At 32.8% G+C, this 19,908-nt stretch overlaps 2 protein-coding genes across 2 annotated transcripts; both read right to left on the bottom strand.

The window, feature by feature from the left end:
• Positions 1-5,137: 5,137 nt before the first annotated feature.
• On the bottom strand, positions 5,138-6,503 carry LOC141719371 (uncharacterized). The gene is made up of 3 exons (XM_074521744.1): positions 6,318-6,503; positions 5,826-6,217; positions 5,138-5,768 (listed from the first exon to the last, which is right to left on the bottom strand). Exons 1-3 carry the CDS (start codon positions 6,501-6,503, stop codon positions 5,138-5,140), a joined length of 1,209 nt encoding a protein of 402 aa, XP_074377845.1.
• A 9,055-nt stretch (positions 6,504-15,558) lies between these two features.
• On the bottom strand, positions 15,559-18,117 carry LOC141720635 (pentatricopeptide repeat-containing protein At3g09650, chloroplastic). Its single transcript, XM_074523153.1, has one exon. The coding sequence runs from the start codon at positions 17,957-17,959 to the stop codon at positions 15,755-15,757; it is 2,205 nt and encodes a 734-aa protein (XP_074379254.1). The 5' UTR covers positions 17,960-18,117; the 3' UTR covers positions 15,559-15,754.
• Positions 18,118-19,908: the final 1,791 nt, after the last annotated feature.

The following is a 19,908-nucleotide window of genomic DNA, read 5'->3' as shown; positions in this document are numbered from 1 at the left end:
ATAAATAATTACCAGCCATTATTAATTAATTCCTCCACCATTAAATCATTCTCTTTTATGGCGTGACCTTGTAGGTTCAATATTAAGCCGATAGTAGAAATAAATAATAATAAAACTATTTTATCATTATTTATATAAATTCCCTAATTCATTAAATATGATTAATTAATAAATCAATCATATTTATTCTACATCGTGAGGGATACTTCTCAGCATATCGCGACTATCCGGATAATACGAATTCACTGCTTAGAATACCAAGAACCTATTCAGCGAGTAATTACCGTACAATCAATTCCTTCTACCCTGCAATGTCACGATTTAATACAAGCCATGGAACTTGTGTCAAGCCTATCTTATTTAATTATTTGCTTTCTCATTCACTATGCTTAGTTCTATTTAATGTAAATTAGAAACTCCTTTCTAATTTCATTCACTCTTGCCAGAGATTCCTGAATTAGCATAAGTGGATCAGCATTGAACATTCTCTTCCTTCACTGGAAGGGGTAGATCCTTATTGATCATACACTATCTTCGTGTACAAATTCATATACCCAGTAGAGCCCTTATAATTGTCCCTGGAGACTATATGATGACCTCAAGTCTAAGGATACTTGTACAACTATCACTATGTGAACAACGGCTGACACATGAGTAAACTCCATCAGTTGTTCAGCTGTGTGAGTTATGTTCAGTGAACTTATTCTATAATAAGCACCTACATACTAGCTATAGTGTCACCACACAAATGTCTATGAGAACATACATCCTTCATAATGAAGCAAACATAGTATGTACCGATCTTTGCGGATTACTAATTACCAGTTAGTAATCCTACGACCAGGAAATATTTAAGTTTAGAGTTATCATCTTTTAGGTCTCATTATTATGATCTCATCATAATCCATAAAAAGCTTTACTCTAAATTATGGTATATCTTATTTAAACACTTAAATAGATAAAGCCCGTAATAAAACCAAAACAAGTCTTTTATTAATATCAATGAAATCAAAACAGATTCCATAAAAGTTATTCCTAAATCATCATACATGATTGGACTTAGGACACATCTCTTTCAATCTCCTACTTGTACTAAAGACAATCACTCTGGTATCTAATTCCCATCTTGTCTTTATGACGATCAAAGTGACTTTGAGAAAGTGGCTTTGTGAGTGGGTCTGCTACGTTGTTATGTGTGTCAACTTTCTTGACGTCTCTTCTTTCAATACAATACAAGAAATGTTAACGCGCTCCCACTAACCTTTTTGTAGACACATGGTTCATCTATGTTTTTAATAAAACCAAACTCTTTGATTGTCTCATCAAAATGGATCTTCCATCTACGAGAAGCTTGCTTTAAACCATATATGGTTCGCAACAGCTTACACACTAGGTGTTCATTTCCCTTGGAAAGAAAACCCTCTGGCTGTGTCATATACACTTCCTCTTCAAGTTTCCCATTGAGGAAGGCCGTTTTCACGTCCATTTGCCAGATCTCATAGTCGTAGTAAGCAGCAATCGCAAGCAAAATCCGAATTGATTTTAACAGGGCTACAAGCAAAAAAGTTTCATCAAAGTCAATCCCTTGCCTTTATCTGAATCCTTTTGCCACGAGCCTGGCTTTATAGGTCTCCACCTGCCCATCTTCTCCAATCTTTCTTTTGTATACCCACTTGCACCCAATAGGCTTAACACTTCAGGTGCCTCAACCAGAGTCCATACTTGGTTGGTATACATATATTCCTTTTCGGATTTCATGGCACTATGCCATTTCTCTAAGTCAACACTACTCATAGCCTCATTATAGGTCACAGGGTCGCCATCATCAATGATTGACAACTCATTGTCATTCTCAATGACAAGGCCATAATACCTCTCAGGTTGGTGAGACACTCTCCCTGACCTACGAGTGGGCTGTTCCACAGAACGTTGTTCAGTCTGAACAGGTGTTTCCACTTGATCTGTAGTAGTTTATGCTTCTTGAACTTCATCAAGTTCAATTTTGCTCCCACTGTTTTCTTCAAGGATAAACTGCTTTTCCAATAAGGTAGCTTGTCTGGAGACAAACACCCGATGATCGGTGTAAAAGTAATACCCTAAAGTCTCTCTAGGATATCCCATAAAATTACTTTTTACAGATCGAGATTCCAGCTTATCTGGGTCAACTTTCTTGACATAAGCTGGACATCCCCAAATCTTAACGTGTTTAAGACTCAGTTTCCTTTCTTTCCATATCTCATATAGAGTTTGAGGAACAGATTTGGAAGGCACCTTATTCAGTAAATATGTTGAGGTTTCCAATGCATAACCCCACAAGAATACTGGAAGATTCGCATAACTCATCATGGACCGAACCATGTCTAACAAAATTCGATTTCTCCTTTCAGATACCCCATTCAACTATGGAGTATATGGAGGAGTCGACTGGGAGACTATACCATTTTCTTTGAGATAAGCTAAAAACTCTCCATTCAAGTATTCACCACCTCGATCTGATCGAAGAGTTATAATACTATGTTTAGTTTGTTTCTCCATTTTATACTTATATTCTTTGAACTTTTCAAAGGCTTCAGACTTGTGTTTCATCAAATACACATATCTAAATCTGGATAGATCATCAATGAAAGTAATGAAGTATGAAAATCCACCCATGGCTTGCGTAGACATTGGTCCACATACATCTGTGTGTACCAATCCTAGCAAATCTGCAGCCCTCTCTCCATGTCCACTAAATGGAGATTTGGTCATTTTACCCAATAGACAAGACTCGCATGTAGGATATGATTCAAAATCAAAGGGGTCCAGTAACCCTTCCTTATACAATGTTCGCAGTCTATTTTCACTAATATGACCAAGTCCGCAGTGCCACAAGAAAGTGAGATTTTCATCATCCCTTTTTCTTTTATTAGTATGTTCAATTTGTAGTAAATTATGCTCTACGTCACATACATACAGTCCATTGTTTAAAATACCACTTCCATAAAGAACGTTATCTCTAAGAATTGAACATTTATTATTCTGAATAACAAACGAAAATCCAGCCAAGTCTAACATGGAATAGAAATAATATTCCTCACAATCGAGGGAACAAAATAACAATTATTTAGAACAATAGTCTTGCCCGTAGGCATATGTAAATGAAATGATCCTACAGCTTCAGCAGCAACTCTTGCTCCATTTCCCATCCATATAATCACCTCCTCTTCTTCAAGAGTCCTACTTCTCCTTAGTCCCTGCAACGAATTGCAAATATGAGAACCACAGGCGGTATATAATACCCAAGTAGAAATTTGACTTAGTGACATATTAACTTCGATCATGAACATACCTGAATCAGAAGCGATAGTCTCACTACCCTTCTTCTTCTTCAATTCTGCAAGGTAAACCTTGCAGTTCCTCTTCCAGTGCCCCACCTTGTTACAGTGAAAGCAAACAGATTTGCTCTTGGGGTCTTCAGCTTTTGGTGGAACCGGCTTTTTCTCACATACTTTCTTCTTCTTGGAAGGGTTCTTCTTCCTTTTCTTAGGATTGGAACCTTCACCAATTAGAAGAACAGAACTCTTCTTAGGGGGAAAATTCGATTCCGCAGTCTTCAACATGTTGTGGAGTTCAGGCAGGCTGACATCCAGCTTATTCATGTGAAAGTTCACAACAAACTGCGAAAACGAACTCGGAAGTGATTGCAAGACCAAGTCTTGGCTCAGCTCCCCATCCATGGCAAAACCAAGTTGTCCAAGACGTTCAATCAAATTGATCATCTTAAGTACATGGTCATTCACAGATGATCCCTCAGACATCCTACAACCGAACAGTTCCTTCGATATCTCATATCGAGTTGTCCTCCCTGCCACATCATACAACTCTTGTAGATGCATAAGGATAGTGTGAACATCCATATGCTCATGTTGCTTCTGTACCTCAATGTTCATGGAAGCTAGCATGATGCATTGAGCAACATTTGCATCATCTATCCACTTACGATACATAACATGTTCGTCATTATGTGCATCGCTAGCAGGTTCAGTAGGCTTAGGTGAGTCAAGCACATATTCCAGCTTCTCAACCCCGAGAACAATTTTCAAGTTTCGAAGCCAGTCAGCAAAATTAGGATCAGTCAACTTGTGAGCATCTAGTATACTCCGGAGTGATAGTGCAGAAGACATAACGAATATAGTAAATCTGTAAATGATGAACACATAACAACACTTAGCAAATATTCAATTTCATTTCAAGACACTATATGAATCGGGTCTTTATCCATAAGTGGCTGTCACTAGTTTATCTAATTTATACAACCCCTAAGTGAAAATTAAGCATTCATAACGTTAGTGGGAATATGGATCCTACATTCCATCACACAACCTCGGCTGTAGCACGAAACGTCATGTGATGTTCAATAGGCAGACAACTCTTGTCAATTACATCTTATGTTATTCCCTAATAAAACTCTAGCCTCTTGAATAATTGAGTCACGGCTGTAGCACGACAAACTCAATATTCTAAGTCAAGTCTAACCCAACATTTCGTACAATTGAATCAGTCTCCAACGACCCACGGCTGTAGCACGTAACGACCTTTAGATTCTAATTCAATGTACACATCTCTATGTAATAGATAAGTATTTCTTATTTCGAAATCAAAGCCCTCGACTGTAGCACGAAACGACAATGATTTAAAAATAAGAACCACTTTCTACCATGTTGGAAGGCTTTGACCGACACAAGCCCGTTGTGTCATTGGCCAATTACTACTTGATATTATTTAATTTTAGAGGGATTATATTATGTTACAATCATAATCATATTATAAAGAGATTCTTCCTTTTAAATTAAATATTTCAAATCAATAATCCAGGGTCGGCCCTATGTATTTGGGTGCCCTAGGCGGGATTCAAAAATGGTGCCCCATATTCATAACCAAAAAATCACAATAAGATATATTCATTGTATAAAAGAAAACTTACTTGAATCTAAAGTAGCAAGTGAATATAATGAATTTCTTGTACGCTAAATATCCAAGTTTTCAACCTCCTGCAATAATCTCCTGCAAGCCACTGATGTAGTATCATGAATATAGAACAATCATCATTACTAGTACACAACAATGTCAAAATAAAGTTATAAAAATGAGTTTACCTTTATTGATTTTGAAAATTTTTTCTAGGCTTTTGAGATGTGAATCTCTCTATGATTTTGCTATAATCTAGAGAACTTGTCAGCTCACTTTCAATAGATAATAAAGCCAATCCATTAAGTCTATCTTGAGACATCGAAGAGCGGAGATAAGATTTGATCAGTTTCAATCTAGAAAATGTCCTTTCCGCCTCTACCACTGTAACAGGAATGGTCACAACAATTTTATAAGCTATCCAAGCATTTGGATAATTTATTTGTCTTGAACTAGAACTTAAATAATTAAGCACATCTATTGCCTTTGTTATCTCATCGGATATTACCATTCGAAGCACTAGTAACTCGTTAAACAACTCTGCGCCAACAATATCATATCGCATATCATGCCTAAGAAATCCCTCAAGATTCATGCAACAAGATTTTAACCCCTCATCATCACCAGATAAATGCTTCTTTAGGTTAAATAAAAACCCAAATTTTTCCTTATAATCTTGAAACTGTTTAAACCGTTCTTTGAGTTGAAAAGCACTTTGATCAACAATATACAAGAAATAATACCTTCTGAATTTTCGTTCAGCACTCAAGTTCTGATCATCATCAGTTGCAGTAACCCCAAGATCATCAAAATGAACAAGCCTATGAATTTTTCGCTTTTCAGGAAACACAGGCTACACATCCAACTCCAAAGCTAACTCCTTTGCCTCCTTCTTACAAGAGTCATAACCAGTTTCTCTAAACTCATTAAAGAAATTTATAAGTTCTTCCAATCTTGACAATGCAATATCAATATCAATATCTTCAAGTTGTAAGAACTTACTAACTGCATTAATGATATTTAACAAGTTAGACCAGATGCACATAGAAAATAGAAACTCGAAACTCTCAATTTCATTTTCAACTAAACTTCTAGCTTCACACCTTATCATAGAGTCTTGAGTTACATTACTAAGATGAACCAATGCATCTCTTAGTTTAGAAGTCTGGAATCTTACCGCTCTCACGCTTTCGATGTGACTTTCCCATCTTGTTGCACACAGTGGCTTTAATGTTAGGCCGTTAACAAATTTCTTGAGAATTTCCCATCGCTGTGTTGAAGATGAAAACAAAGTGCTCATATCAATTGTTTCAATCTTATCAATTGTTTCATTTTTCTCCATCCGAAATTTCTTTCTCAGTCTCTTCTACATTATTCTCGACAAGCCCATCTTTTAAATTTTGAGTTTCTGACTCCTCAGTTTCAGTCTCCTGCTCAAATTCAGTATATGTAGCTTCATTCTCAGATTCTTTTCTAATATCTGTATTCTCAATAGGAACCCCAATATCACCACTATTAGTTGTTTTTTTCCCAAAAAACTGGTCAAGAGAGCCCATTTGCAATTTCTCTGCTTCCGCCGCTTTCAATTTCTTTTGCCTTTTTTGATGCCCCGATAACTAGTTACGCTTCATTTTCAAATTATCTAGCCATTAAATAAAATAATGCAATTAATTTTAGTCACCAATCCCAAATCAGTAAATCACAAAAGATATACTACTTTTTACAAAAACAAATCTCAATTATTCTCTAATTATTCACATCAAATCCTTAAATTGAAAAATAATAATAAACAAATAGTAAATTACAATATTATTAAAAAATTAATTAGAATAGAAATCTTTAAACCATACCTGTGTTATAATTGCTGAATTGCAAATCACAGATGATCCGATCTTCACGATGAGTCGATGACTTCCAGTGTTTTGATAATTGATATTCAGAATGAACAGAGAACAATCTGTGTTCTGTATTTTATTCGGTAGCTAAGCAGAGGGAAGGAGAGGATTTTGTACTTTTGTTATATGACTTCATCTGGCCATCTGGGGTAATGGGTATCGACGCGCATAGTCCAAAAACTCAATTTCTCCAAACCTTTCACATTTTTACTTTGTTTTGTTTATTAAATTAATTTATTAATTATATTTTTAAAGTAAATTAAAGTAAATTATATTTTAATTTTTAAATAAAGTTATCACAAAGATAATAATATATTTTAAATTTTAATTTGTCCCCCAATCACATATATGTTAATGTATTCTAATTAAAATTTGTATTTTAAAATAAAAAAAAAATAAAAAAAAATAAATAATATAAAAAATAAATACACTTATATACATATGTTATTGAAATATTTTGGTGCCCCTGTGCGCGGTGGTGCCCTAGGCGGCCGCCTTGGTCGCCTTACCCAAGGGCCGACCCTGCAATAATCGATAATCAGATGATTTCCAGATCGGGGGGAGCATTGTCAAGAGGCGTCACTTAATACCCCTTTCTTACAGATAGAAATATGCTTTTGACAGAATCATCCTTTCTCTCAATATTGAAAATTCATATTTAATTACATGTTTCATAAACACAAGAATCTCATGATTGTATTCATAATATTATTGTTAAGGCAAGAAACGATTCCTATTCTATATTTTCTAGAACACGCCTTATATTGATTTAAGTTCACCTAAATCTATCATCGCATGGTAAATATAAGCATATATCTCATATATAAAATTAAATAAACAAGTAAATGTAAAGTTCAATAAAGTAAATATGTTTGGTTATGGCCCCATCCTATGTGATCTTTATCAAGCTCAAGATAAAGATCAAGGTCAATCTAATACGGTGATGGATATAAATACAACTACTTATTACATAAGTCTTATTCTTTGTTTAGACTTCTTGTATGTCTCGTCTTCTTCTTTGTATCACCTCCATTGGATAGCCTTCTTGAGTCTTCAATTACATTACATAGATTGAAAGTAAAACTAATCTAATGAACTTACAAGAATAACTCGAGTTACATTCGAGATTTATGATGACAAAGATTGACGACATGCAAGTCGTATTTAAAACCAAAATCAAAACCATTACACTAAGGTCGAAAGGCCATAACCATCCACCATGCTCATACAACACATAAAAGCATGTTAAAACACATAATCTGATCTTAACATATCATATTATCCATGGTCTAATCATAAAAAAAAATATGACAAAAATCAGAAAAATCAGAATCAAATCAGAAAAATCAGAATCAAATCAGAAAAATATATCATGGGCAGTAAACGACGTCAAACGCCTTACAAACGAGTCGTTGATAGCTTTGGCTATCAGTTTTGTTCAGACGCTCGTTTACCTATGGAATAGGGTATTCGTTTGCGTAAATCGGATACCAGACCCAGATTTCAACAAATCTGCAGCAGCCAATTCAGAATCCGTATCTAATATGATTCTCATAATTAGAACAAACATATATCATGTATATATCAGTATATATACAGATTACATAATCATCTTATGATTATACAACTCACATGAATATCATATATTCAAAATCATACATATATAAGCATATTATATCAACATCAAATCATGGCCAATCACGTACATGCTCATATATCGAAAATAGTTAAACACATAAACGAATTAAAAACTTTTCGCAAGTAGCTCTGATGCCATTGAAGGGTTTTTAGCACATAAACGCAACGTAAATTTAAATCTTAAAAAAAACCGAAACCTTCGCAGGATCCATGCGAAAAATAATATTTAATTCGTAGTTCAGTATGTTTACCTTAAGAAACTTTACGTTAATGGAAAGATGGAGGTCTTTAATAGCGATCCAAGAATGATGAACGAAAATCCCTAGAAGCTGCTCCTCAAGTGTGAAGCATTCCACCGGTATCCACCAAGAGTACAATGTGATGGAGAAGGAAGAGGTTGAGAGAATTACTTACCTCCCTCTTGTTCTACTTTAGAATTATGGTTAATTATTTGGGTTGAGGCAAATAGGGTTTATAATAGTATATTTATAGGCAAAATTTTCAGCTTAAAATTTTCCATAAAATATTATTATTATTAACCCTTTAATTGATTATTCTTATTAACCAATTAACTAATAATTAAAACACTTTTTAATCATTAATCCCTTTTCTAAACACTTTAGAAAAATAATTCTCTCACTTGATTTAATTTCCAAAATTAAATTCTTAATTAATAATATTAAGAATTAATTAAATCTCATTTAATCAATTATTAAATCTGCTAATTAATAAATTATTTCACAAATAAATAATTACCAGACATTATTAATTAATTCCTCCACCATTTAATCATTCTCTTTTATGGTGTGACCCTGTAGGTTCAATATTAAGCCGGTAGTAGAAATAAATAATAATCTACATCGTGAGGGATACTTCTCAGCATATCGCGACTATCCGGATAATACGAATTCACTGCTTAGAATACCCAGAACCTATTCTGTGAGTAGTTATCGTACAATCAATTCCTTCTACCCTGCAATGTCACGATTAAATACAAGGCATGGAACTTGTGTCAAGCCTATCTTATTTAATCATTTGCTTTCCCATTCACTATGCTTAGTTCTATTTAATGTAAATTAGAAACTCCTTTCTAATTTCATTCACTCTGGCCAGAAATTCCTGAACTAGCATAAGTGGATCAGCATTGAACATTCTCTTCCGTCACTGAAAGCGGTAGATCCTTTAGTGATCATACACTATCTTCGTATACAAATTCCTATACCCAGTAGAGCCCTTATAATTGTCCCTGGAGACTAAGAACTAAACCAAAGCATAGTTCAGTGTACACAAGATGACTATGATGACCTCAAGTCTAAGGATACTTGTACAACTATCACTATGTGAACAACTGCTGACACGTGAGTGAAATCCATCAGTTGCTCAGCTGTGTGAGTCATGTTCAGTGAACTTATTATATAATAAGCACCTACATACTAGCTATAGTGTCACCACACAAATGTCTATGAGAACAGACATCCTTCATAATGAAGCAAGCATAGTATGTACCGATCTTTGCGGATTACTAATTACCAGTTAGTAATCCTACGACCAGAAAATATTTAAGTTTAGACTTATCATCTTTTAGGTCTCATTATTATGATCTCATTATAATCCATAAAAAGCTTTACTCTAATCTATGGTATATCTTATTTAAACACTTAAATAGATAAAACCCGCAATAAAACCAAAACAAGTCTTTTATTAATATCAATGAAATCAAAACAGCTTACATAAAAGTTATTTTTAAATCATCATACATGATTGGACTTAGGACACATCTCTTTCACCCTTTATATAGGAATCAAGCCTGACGTAGTTCTTGGGGCACAAGAAATCTAATGGGCTTAGACGTAGTCCACGGTTCACCTCAAATTCCAGACGTGTCCATGTCCCCTGAATGAGGATAACCCCACTAGATAACATGACAAGTGATCCCAAGCTCTTGGGTGCAAAGCGCAGGGTGACTCCAAAGTTCTCCAACGAGGACACCCATTGAATACAAGAACAGAGCTTTCAAAGTACACATCAATATTAACCTCGCATCCTTAACGAGGACACCCGTTGAATACATGAGGAGACCTTCAATAATCAGGCATATCTATGGAGGCCTTCAAAGTTTTCACGGACATCTCCCTTCTTGACCGATTAAGGAGGGAATTTTTAAAAAAATACCTACAACAAATATGTTAGTGAAAATAATACTGAATTGCTCCTTTCATGCCCACCTTGTCTTGAACTTGTCCTTGTTTGCCTTGTTCTAGGTGAGGACAAGCCAGACTATCCAAATGAATTCAAAAGTATGCATCTCCCTAAGTTAGGACGCGTATTAAGCCCGTTAAATGTGCACATTCTCCCTTATATTGTAATACAAACACATAGACAATCCATATCCTCAGAGCCGTGTCTGAAATTTTAAGTGCCCTTTTCAAAATTTAAAATAATGCCCTACTAATTTTAAAAAAAAAAATATGCATGAAATAATAAAAAAATAAAATTTATAAACAAAATATAATAATTTAAATTCAAAAAGTAATTTTATTATATAATCAAAATTAACCAAAAAATAGTTATACATGTAAATTTTAATATATTATGCTATTTTTTAGAAATTAAATATTTATCCTAAAGAGATAAGTTGTACATGTGACTTATGATATATTATTTTATAAAAAAGTAAGATATAATATTGATAAACAAAAAAAATAGTCAAATAAAAACTAATTTATACCAAAACTTGTAATTTAGATCTCTTCAACCCATTGTTTAATTTATTTTATATTAAATTGACTTGTTTCATATAATATATATTTAAGATAAATAATATACCTGATATTTGAATCATTATTTGAATAACGTATATATTGTCACCAATAAAAAATAAGTATATATAATTATACTAGTTAAGTGTAAACTTTTCATTAAAAATAGTAGCTGGACTCGTAAAACTAAAGCATTAATGGTGATTTACAATGCAATTTGTGTTTTTAAATAACTTTTATACTAGTATTTTTAGAATTAATATGACTTATTCATGATAATAATTTAAAATTATTTAAATAATAATATTTTTCAATTATTTTTCATTTACAATTTTTTAACATTAAAAAATTATATTTTTTTACTAAACATTTTTTTCCTATTTTTGTATCTATACTATACTATTATAAGCAAAACGTTGGATAATTTGATTTGTTGGTTACCACATTCCAAAAACATATTTCACCTTCTAAAAATATAAATTATGATTATATTATTAATTTATAAAGATTAACGTTGTGCTTAGAGACTTTTCTCTTTTGACAAAATATGTAATTATACAAACACTACAACTCTCCGCCAATCTTCTAGCTATCCATCAAACAACACAAGCCCACAATGCTCTTAAATTTGATGTTCTTAAATTTAAAATATTACTTAAAAACAAAGTTTATTAATAGATACATTTAAAATTATAAATCAAATCAGATATATTTTATATTTAGTTGTTGCACTAGCATGAATTTATTTAAAATTAGTTGTTGCACTAGCATGAATTTATGTAAAATTATAAGTCAAATAAGATCTATTTTATGTTTAGTTATTGCACGGGCACATTTTTGACAAATAGCATTTTCTAAAAGAATAATATTGAATAAAATAAAACTATTGAAAATAAATATAACATATAAATTAATAAAACACATACATGTTCAAACATATCAAAATTACAAAAAAATATGAAAAATACATATTACTATTATAGGTGAAACATTGTTTCGTTTGGTCGGTTGGTTAATATCTTCCTAAAAAAATGTTAATACCTTCCAAAATAAAGTTTAAACAAATATAATTTATTTAAAAAAATTAGATCATGTATCTAATATAATTACAAACTCTATAAATTATTATCCAAATTAATTTCTAACTATATTATTATAAGCGAAACACGATTTCGTTTGATCGGTTGGTTAACACCTTCCTAAAAAATTTTTTAACACCTTCCAACATAAAATTTAAACAAATATGATTTAATTAAAAAAATTTAAATCATGTATTTAATATAACTACAAACTCCATGAATTGTTATTGAACTTAATACTTAATGGGACTCAACTTCTTTCTTACCTATTTTGTAAGAAACCAAACACTGCTAAAATTAATTTTAGTAATTTAAATTATAATATAACAAAATAATTAATAAATAAAGAAAAAAATTAAAAAATAATAGTAAAAAACAATAACAAATCATCCACATACACCAATGTTATTCAAGACTCCCACTTTTCGTATAGGCTCTCCCACTTTTTTATAGGTTCTACACTCGCAACGAAGCGACTTATAACATGTGATAAAATGACTTTTTAAAATTTTAACAATCTAAATTTTGAATCTTCCAATAATATAATGCATACAAAATAATACGTAAATATTTTAACTTCATTAATATCAATAATATATAATTATTATTTTAATTTTTTTTCATAAAATATTTAAATGGTAAAATTACAAATTTTATAATCAATCCGTGCAGTGCAGGGATTAAAGGTTTTATACACGAAACATGATTTCGTTGGGTTAGTTGGTTAAACCTTCCTAAAAAGCATGTTAACACCTTCCAAAACAAGGTTTAAACAAATATAATTTTATTAAAAAAATTAAATCATATATATAATATAACTACAATCCCTATGAATTATTATCCCACTTTATCTCTAATTGCACTCAACATATTTCTTACCTCTTTTGTAGGAAATCAAGTACTTCCAAAATTACTTTTAGTGATTCAAATTATAATATAATAAAATAATTAATAAATCAGGAAAAATTTAAAAAAATAATACAAAATTATCCACATATACCACTCATATTCAAGACTCCCAATTTCTAATAGGCTCGGCATAACGACTAATACTCAACTTCTTTCTTACCTTTTTTGTAGGAAATCAAATACTTTCAAAATTAATTTTAGTAATTCTAATTATAATATAACAAAATAATTAATAAATTAAGAAAATTTTAAAAAAGAATAAACGAAACATGATTACATTTGGTTGGTTGGTTGGTTAACACATTAAGTATGTTAACACCTTCCAAAATAAAATTTAAATAAATATAATTTTATTAAAAAAAATAAATCATGTATATAATATAACTATATGAATTATTATCCAACTTAATTTTTAATTGCACTCAACTTCTTTTTTACCTCTTTTGTAAAAAAGTAAATGCTTTCAAAATTAATTTTAGCAATTCAAATTATAATATAACAAAAAAAATAATAAATCAAGAAAAATTTTAAAAATAATAATTAAAAAAAATAATACCAAATCATCCACATATACAACTCTTATTCAAGACTATTAATTTCTTATAGGCTCTACACTGGCGCAGCAAAGCGAAGCAACCTATACTCAACTTTTTTCTTACCTCTTTTGTAAAAAATCAAGTACTTTCAAAATTAAGTTTGATAATTCAAATTATAATATAACAAAATAATTAATAAATTAAAAAATAATTAAAAAATTATATCAAAAAAAATAATACCAAGTCATCCGTATATACCACTCATATTCAAGACTCCCAATTTCCTATAGGTTCTGCACTGGCACATCAAAGCGACCTATACTCAACCGCTTTCTTACCTATTTTGTCAAAAATCAAATAGTTTCAAAATTAAGTTTAGTAATTCAAATTATAATATAACAAAATAATTAATAAATCAAGGAAAATTTAAAAAACAATATTTTAAAAAATAATATCAGGTCATCCGCATATACCACTCCTATTCAAGACTCCCAATTTCCTGTAGGCTCTGCACCGACGTAGCAAAGCAACCTATAGACTGTAGCAAGATATCATTTTAAAATTTTATTTATCTAAATTTTGAATCCTTCAATTATATGATGTATTCAAAATAATACGTAAATATTTGAATTTCATTAATCTCAATCTCGAATAAGTCGAAATATATTGAAAATACATAAACCGCCGCGTAATAGTGCACCTACACGCTTACTAATTTTTATGATTTGTATAAAATAAAAAAATAAAAAAATTGCAAATATTATAATTAGTTTGTGCATCGCACAGGTTATAGGCTAGTACATATATATACACATGTATGTATATAGAAAAATGTGTCCGGTTATATTTGAGGGCCTTATGGCAACACTCGTACACCCTCATGCAAGACTCTCCATATCCTGCATTTCGTCTCATGAGAGCGCGTAGGGTTACAATCACTTCCTCTTACATTGCAATCTTACTTCCAAATGATCCATATCATGTATTTTTGGATCATGTATTTCATCCAATATGTCATGTATTTCATGATCATGTATTTCATTCAATGAGGGCGCTTCCTACCCCTATGGCGCATCATCCCTTTCCAAATGGCCCATATCATATCATGTATTTGACTAAATGAGGACGCGTCCTATTCTAGGGCGCATTATCCCCTCATGCATTACGGTCAAAAGACCTAACCCTTCGTCCTTTTACTCCAATTTGATTACAATTGAACCATTCTTGACCGATATAATCCGTTACCAAATTTTGGCTCCAACGGTTTTCAAATCTCAAATCTTTCTCCTGCAGGTATCATCAGCATCTTAATCTCAGAGTGCAAAGTGATAAATATACATTAAGGTATCAAAAGTTTTAGCGATATCTACCATAATCCAATTCTGCTATGCTTCAGTCATGTGAATAAATGACCTTCTCGTATAAGATCAAGACTACAATTATACAGAATAATTGTAAATTATTGAAAACGATAATTGATCATCTCTCTCCTCTCCCTCCTGCATGCCCCCAGCTCTCAGGGTGTTGCTTTGCTGGAAAAATATTTGCATAATATAAACTGCATATAAGTTTCTGGAAAAGAAGCGCCTCGGGCATCAGCTGGAGTATGCAGTTCTTACCCAAATTAATTCTATTTTTTTCGAGGAAACCTGTGTTGATGATGATAATTTTTACCAAGCTCAAACAATAAATTTAGCAACAAATGTACTTCTTTCCAGTCGCCTGCCGTCATTTGCTTGCACACATTTGATCCAGTAATAGCTTAATCATTAAGCCTTAATGTTGATAACAGTACGTCCACAAATTGAAACAATAACATAAAACATGTTAATAATAATGACAATATTATGGAATAATGATATGATACATCCACAATAGTATACTATATTTGCTTTTGTATTACAGTTATGGTTCTACAGTTTCCATCCAACAAGAAGTGTAGCTCTTGTTAATATACTCCAGTGAATTGGATGTTATACAAAATGAGATGCTCACTCATCTCCATCAGCAGGTTCAAGTCGCCACTCACTCCCATAATAAGAATTTGGCAATCCCAACCAAAACTTGAAAGCCTCTGCTGCTTTTTTCCTTTCCTTCCTTCGGTCCTGTCTGGCTCTGGACGCATGCTTGCTTGTAAACATCCTTGAATGCATTTCAACATATATTCTGGTATACTTTGTTTTGTTTGGTGGTATTCCATACTCTTCCATGCAAGCTACAATCTCCAATGCTTTCTTAAAGAAAGCAGCCCTCACACAAATATCAGCCAGTGTATCTAACAGCCCCTCATCAGGCTGTAATCGCGGGACATGAGAATATTTTGAATTTTCTCCATTTTCCATTCCACATCTCTCCTTTACTTCAGTCCATAGCAGAAGTGCTTCTCCAGGTTTTCTGGCTAATGCTATACCGTTTGCAAGACTTCCATATGTGGCCACGTTTGGATGAACTCCATACTCTCTCATCCTCTCTACAATCTTCTTTGCATCTTCGAGTAATCCCAGCCTACAATAACCTTCAACTAACATATTCCATGCAACCAAATCAACCTTCACTCTCGGGTCATTAAGCATCTCGTCAAAAACTTTGTTGGCTAACTTTGGCTGACCCGAAAAAGCAAATGCTTTCATTAACGTGGTGTAGCTAACCTTGGAGGGAGCAATTCCTCTTGCTCGCATCTCATTAAAATAGGTAAGAGCCCCTGCACTATCATCCACCGATATACACCCATCAATTAGAGTATTGTAAGAAACCACATCAGGCTCAAGACCTGCATCACCGCCAGTCATTCCGCGAATCAATTCTTTGGCCTCGTCGATCTGAAGTTGTTCACAATATCCCTTAAGGAGAATATTATAAGTAATCCTATTAGCAGGCACACCGATCCTAGACATCTCAGCGAGCACCTGCCTTGCCCTATCCATTGCGCCAACCTTAACAAACGCAGAAATAACTGTCGTGTATGTAACATGATCAGGGCGACTGCCACTATCTTCCTGAAGGCGCATTGCTTCTAACATTCTCATCGTGTCCAAAACACGACCTTGCTTCATATACCCCTTCATTAACGTTGTATATATTCTAGAATCCGGTTTGTATACTTTTTTCAACATTGGCGGCTCATAATCGTTTGAGGAAACAGAATTCGGAAGCAATTTTGCAAACACATGGTTCTCCGTCTTTCTTACAAATTCAGAATCAGAAGACTGCCTAAGAATTCTACATAAATCTAACCGACCTTCCCTCATAGCCTGTACCAATTCCTCCGCAATCTCCAAATCACCAAACCCAACATAAGCCGCAACAAGAGAATGCAACGTGGTCATACACACCGTTATCCCCTCGTCAAGAATCCTCTCCAACACAAACACAAGCAAATCCTTCCTATTAACTCTGGCACACAACTTAATCATAATATTATAAGTCAACACATCAGGTTCACACTTAAACTCGCGCATTTCATTAAACAATTCCAAAAACTTCTTACTAAGCCCCAAATTGGCACACGCATTAAGCACAGCATTAAAAGCAGCAGTATCAGGCAAAGAATCAATAACAACACTGGGTTCCGAAAAACGCCTTACCCTCTTAACAACAGACGTAAACAACCTCAAAGCCTCAGCAGGACCATCATCACCGGAAGACGCTAAACGACTAACAACAGCACTCCAAGCCTTAACATGAGGAAGATAACCAGACTTGAGCATAGACTTAATTATAGAAGTTGCATAAAGAACATGACCTGATTTAGCAGCAGAAACAGCAAGAAGGCCCAGAGAGTTGGCGTCGAGACGGTGTAGCTGATGCGCATCACGGAGACGCGTGATAATAGATTGAGCTCGAGTGAAACTACAAGGAGTGTTTTGATAAGAGAGTTGAGAAATTAAGCGGCTGAGACAAGTGGGGTTGGGGAGATTAGTAGAGTTAGAGTAAGCTAACCAAGCTTCTTCAGTTTTTCTTTGTCGGAGAAGTAAGATTAGTGTTTGGTCTTGGGGATTGTTTGGAACTATTTGTTGTTGGTTATTATTATTGTTGTTGTTTGGGGTCGAGATACTAAGATTTGAGGAGTTGGGCTGTGTTGAGGTTTGGACACGAAATGGGTTTTTGAGAGGTGGGGATATACGGTGGAGAGCGGTGGTGATAGGGTGGGTTGAGGTGGTTGGCCACGGTGGTGGAGTGATGATGTTGGTGGTCATTTTACTAGCCCATCCACATTTGGTCCTCTCTCTTTTCTGATTTTTGTATGGCTTTTAATTTTGTTTATCTTTCGGAATCGAATTTCGAGAATAATTGTTATTCATAAATAGATTACAAATATATTAGAGACAGACAAATCATTATAAGAAATCGATTGATAGATATTATATTAGGCAGCCGCATTCATATTATATTACGCAGATATTAATCTGGACGTGAGTTATGAATGGAGATTGGGGGTGATATGTGTACTGTGTTATGTCCTCTAATTTGTCCTGCCTTCTTTTTCAACCTCTTGCTCGCAGGGGTCTACGCGGTTCAGATCGGATCGGTTTTGGGGTAAAACTCGAACCAAACCGCGAAGAGCGGTTTTAGAAAATTGTCATCCGCATTTGGGGTTGCGGTTAACCATGTCAATTGTGGTTGCGAATTTGCGGTTATTGCGAATCGGTTTGCAGTTAAACTACTTATTATAAAATAATTAATAATTTGTAAAAAAATAAATTCGGAATATTAATAAATTGAAATTTAAGTTACGTGATAAATTACATTCAAAAATAAAATATAAACTAATGCTCCGTGTGGAGCAAGGATATTAAAAACATACAAAAAATGTGAAGGCGGAGAGAAAAGAAAAAAAGAAAACGATAAAAAAATTACATGTTGATTACATTTTTCATTTGTTTCGTTATATATCTTATAATGATTGTGAATCTTATGAACGAAGTATTAATATTAACCTAAAATTAGTTAATAAATGTGTATACTTATTAATTTATATAATATCAACTACATTTTTGAAAATATATTTTATTATAAATATATGTTGCGAGTTGCAGTTGCGATTTTGCGATTTTCAAATATTTAAAACCGCGTCCAAACCGCGAATGAGCGGTTTTTAAAATTTAAATTCACAACCAACCCGCGTTTCGCGATTATCCGCAAATGCGGTTCGGTTGCGAGCGGTTGAGCGGTTGGATGCTGTTGAGCGGTTGGATGCGGTTGAGCGATTTATCTGTACACCCCTACTTGCGGGTCTATTGTCTTCCCGCAAGAACTCAAAAATTCAATCTGACGGATATTTTTAAAAAATGTTGCTTCCTCTATTTTTTTTATTTATCATTTTAAACGTTTTGAATTTGATTTGTTAATTAAAATTATCGTTTATAAATTTTCTTTTTGTAAATCTGAGTAGACAAATTATATTCTAATTTACATTTTTTTAAAATTTTATTTATAAGTTACCGATCAAAATATATTAAAATGTGTGCAACAATTTAGAGTGATGAATAAAATAAGAGAGAGAGAGTAATTTTTAGGAACTTGAATAAAATTCTATACTACAATTTTAAAGAGAAATTCTAGAGTCGATGTATTAGCTACTTTGTAACTTTTCTCGTAGTGAAATGAAACATCGCGTGTCTATATATTCGTCACTAAATTGAACATGAAAAATATCACATTATATCATTCGAAAAAATATTTGGGAACAGATTCGGTACCTGACACTACTTATAAAAAATGACGACTTCTTATTTCTAATGGGGAATTATGAAAAATGAAAAAACACAAACCATCATGTTTAGAATCTCATAGTTACATCGTAAGATCAAATTTATGGGTGATCTTAAAGAGAATGTATAACAATTTTTTTTATTTTTTTTATGTTAAAATAGATATGTTGCTAAATCTATATTTGGTTATATTTAGGCGCGAAATTTAGCCTTTTGCTATTGTGCATCTATATTTACAGTATAATTTTTCATAAATTATAGTATAATTTTTTTCTTAAATGCTACCGGAAATAGCAACATTTATAGTTACATTACATTTACCTTTAATTATATTTAGCATGAAATTTAATATTTTATTATTGTGCATCCATACTTAACACTCCACTGGAGTTTAGTTTTTTCTTAAACGTTACATCATAGAAATTATACCATAT

The sequence above is a fragment of the Apium graveolens genome, chromosome 4, assembly GCF_009905375.1.
Source record: "Apium graveolens cultivar Ventura chromosome 4, ASM990537v1, whole genome shotgun sequence".
Taxonomy (NCBI): domain Eukaryota; kingdom Viridiplantae; phylum Streptophyta; class Magnoliopsida; order Apiales; family Apiaceae; genus Apium; species Apium graveolens.
Note: the sequence above shows the minus strand (reverse complement) of the source record. Positions and strands in the feature narration are given on the sequence as shown.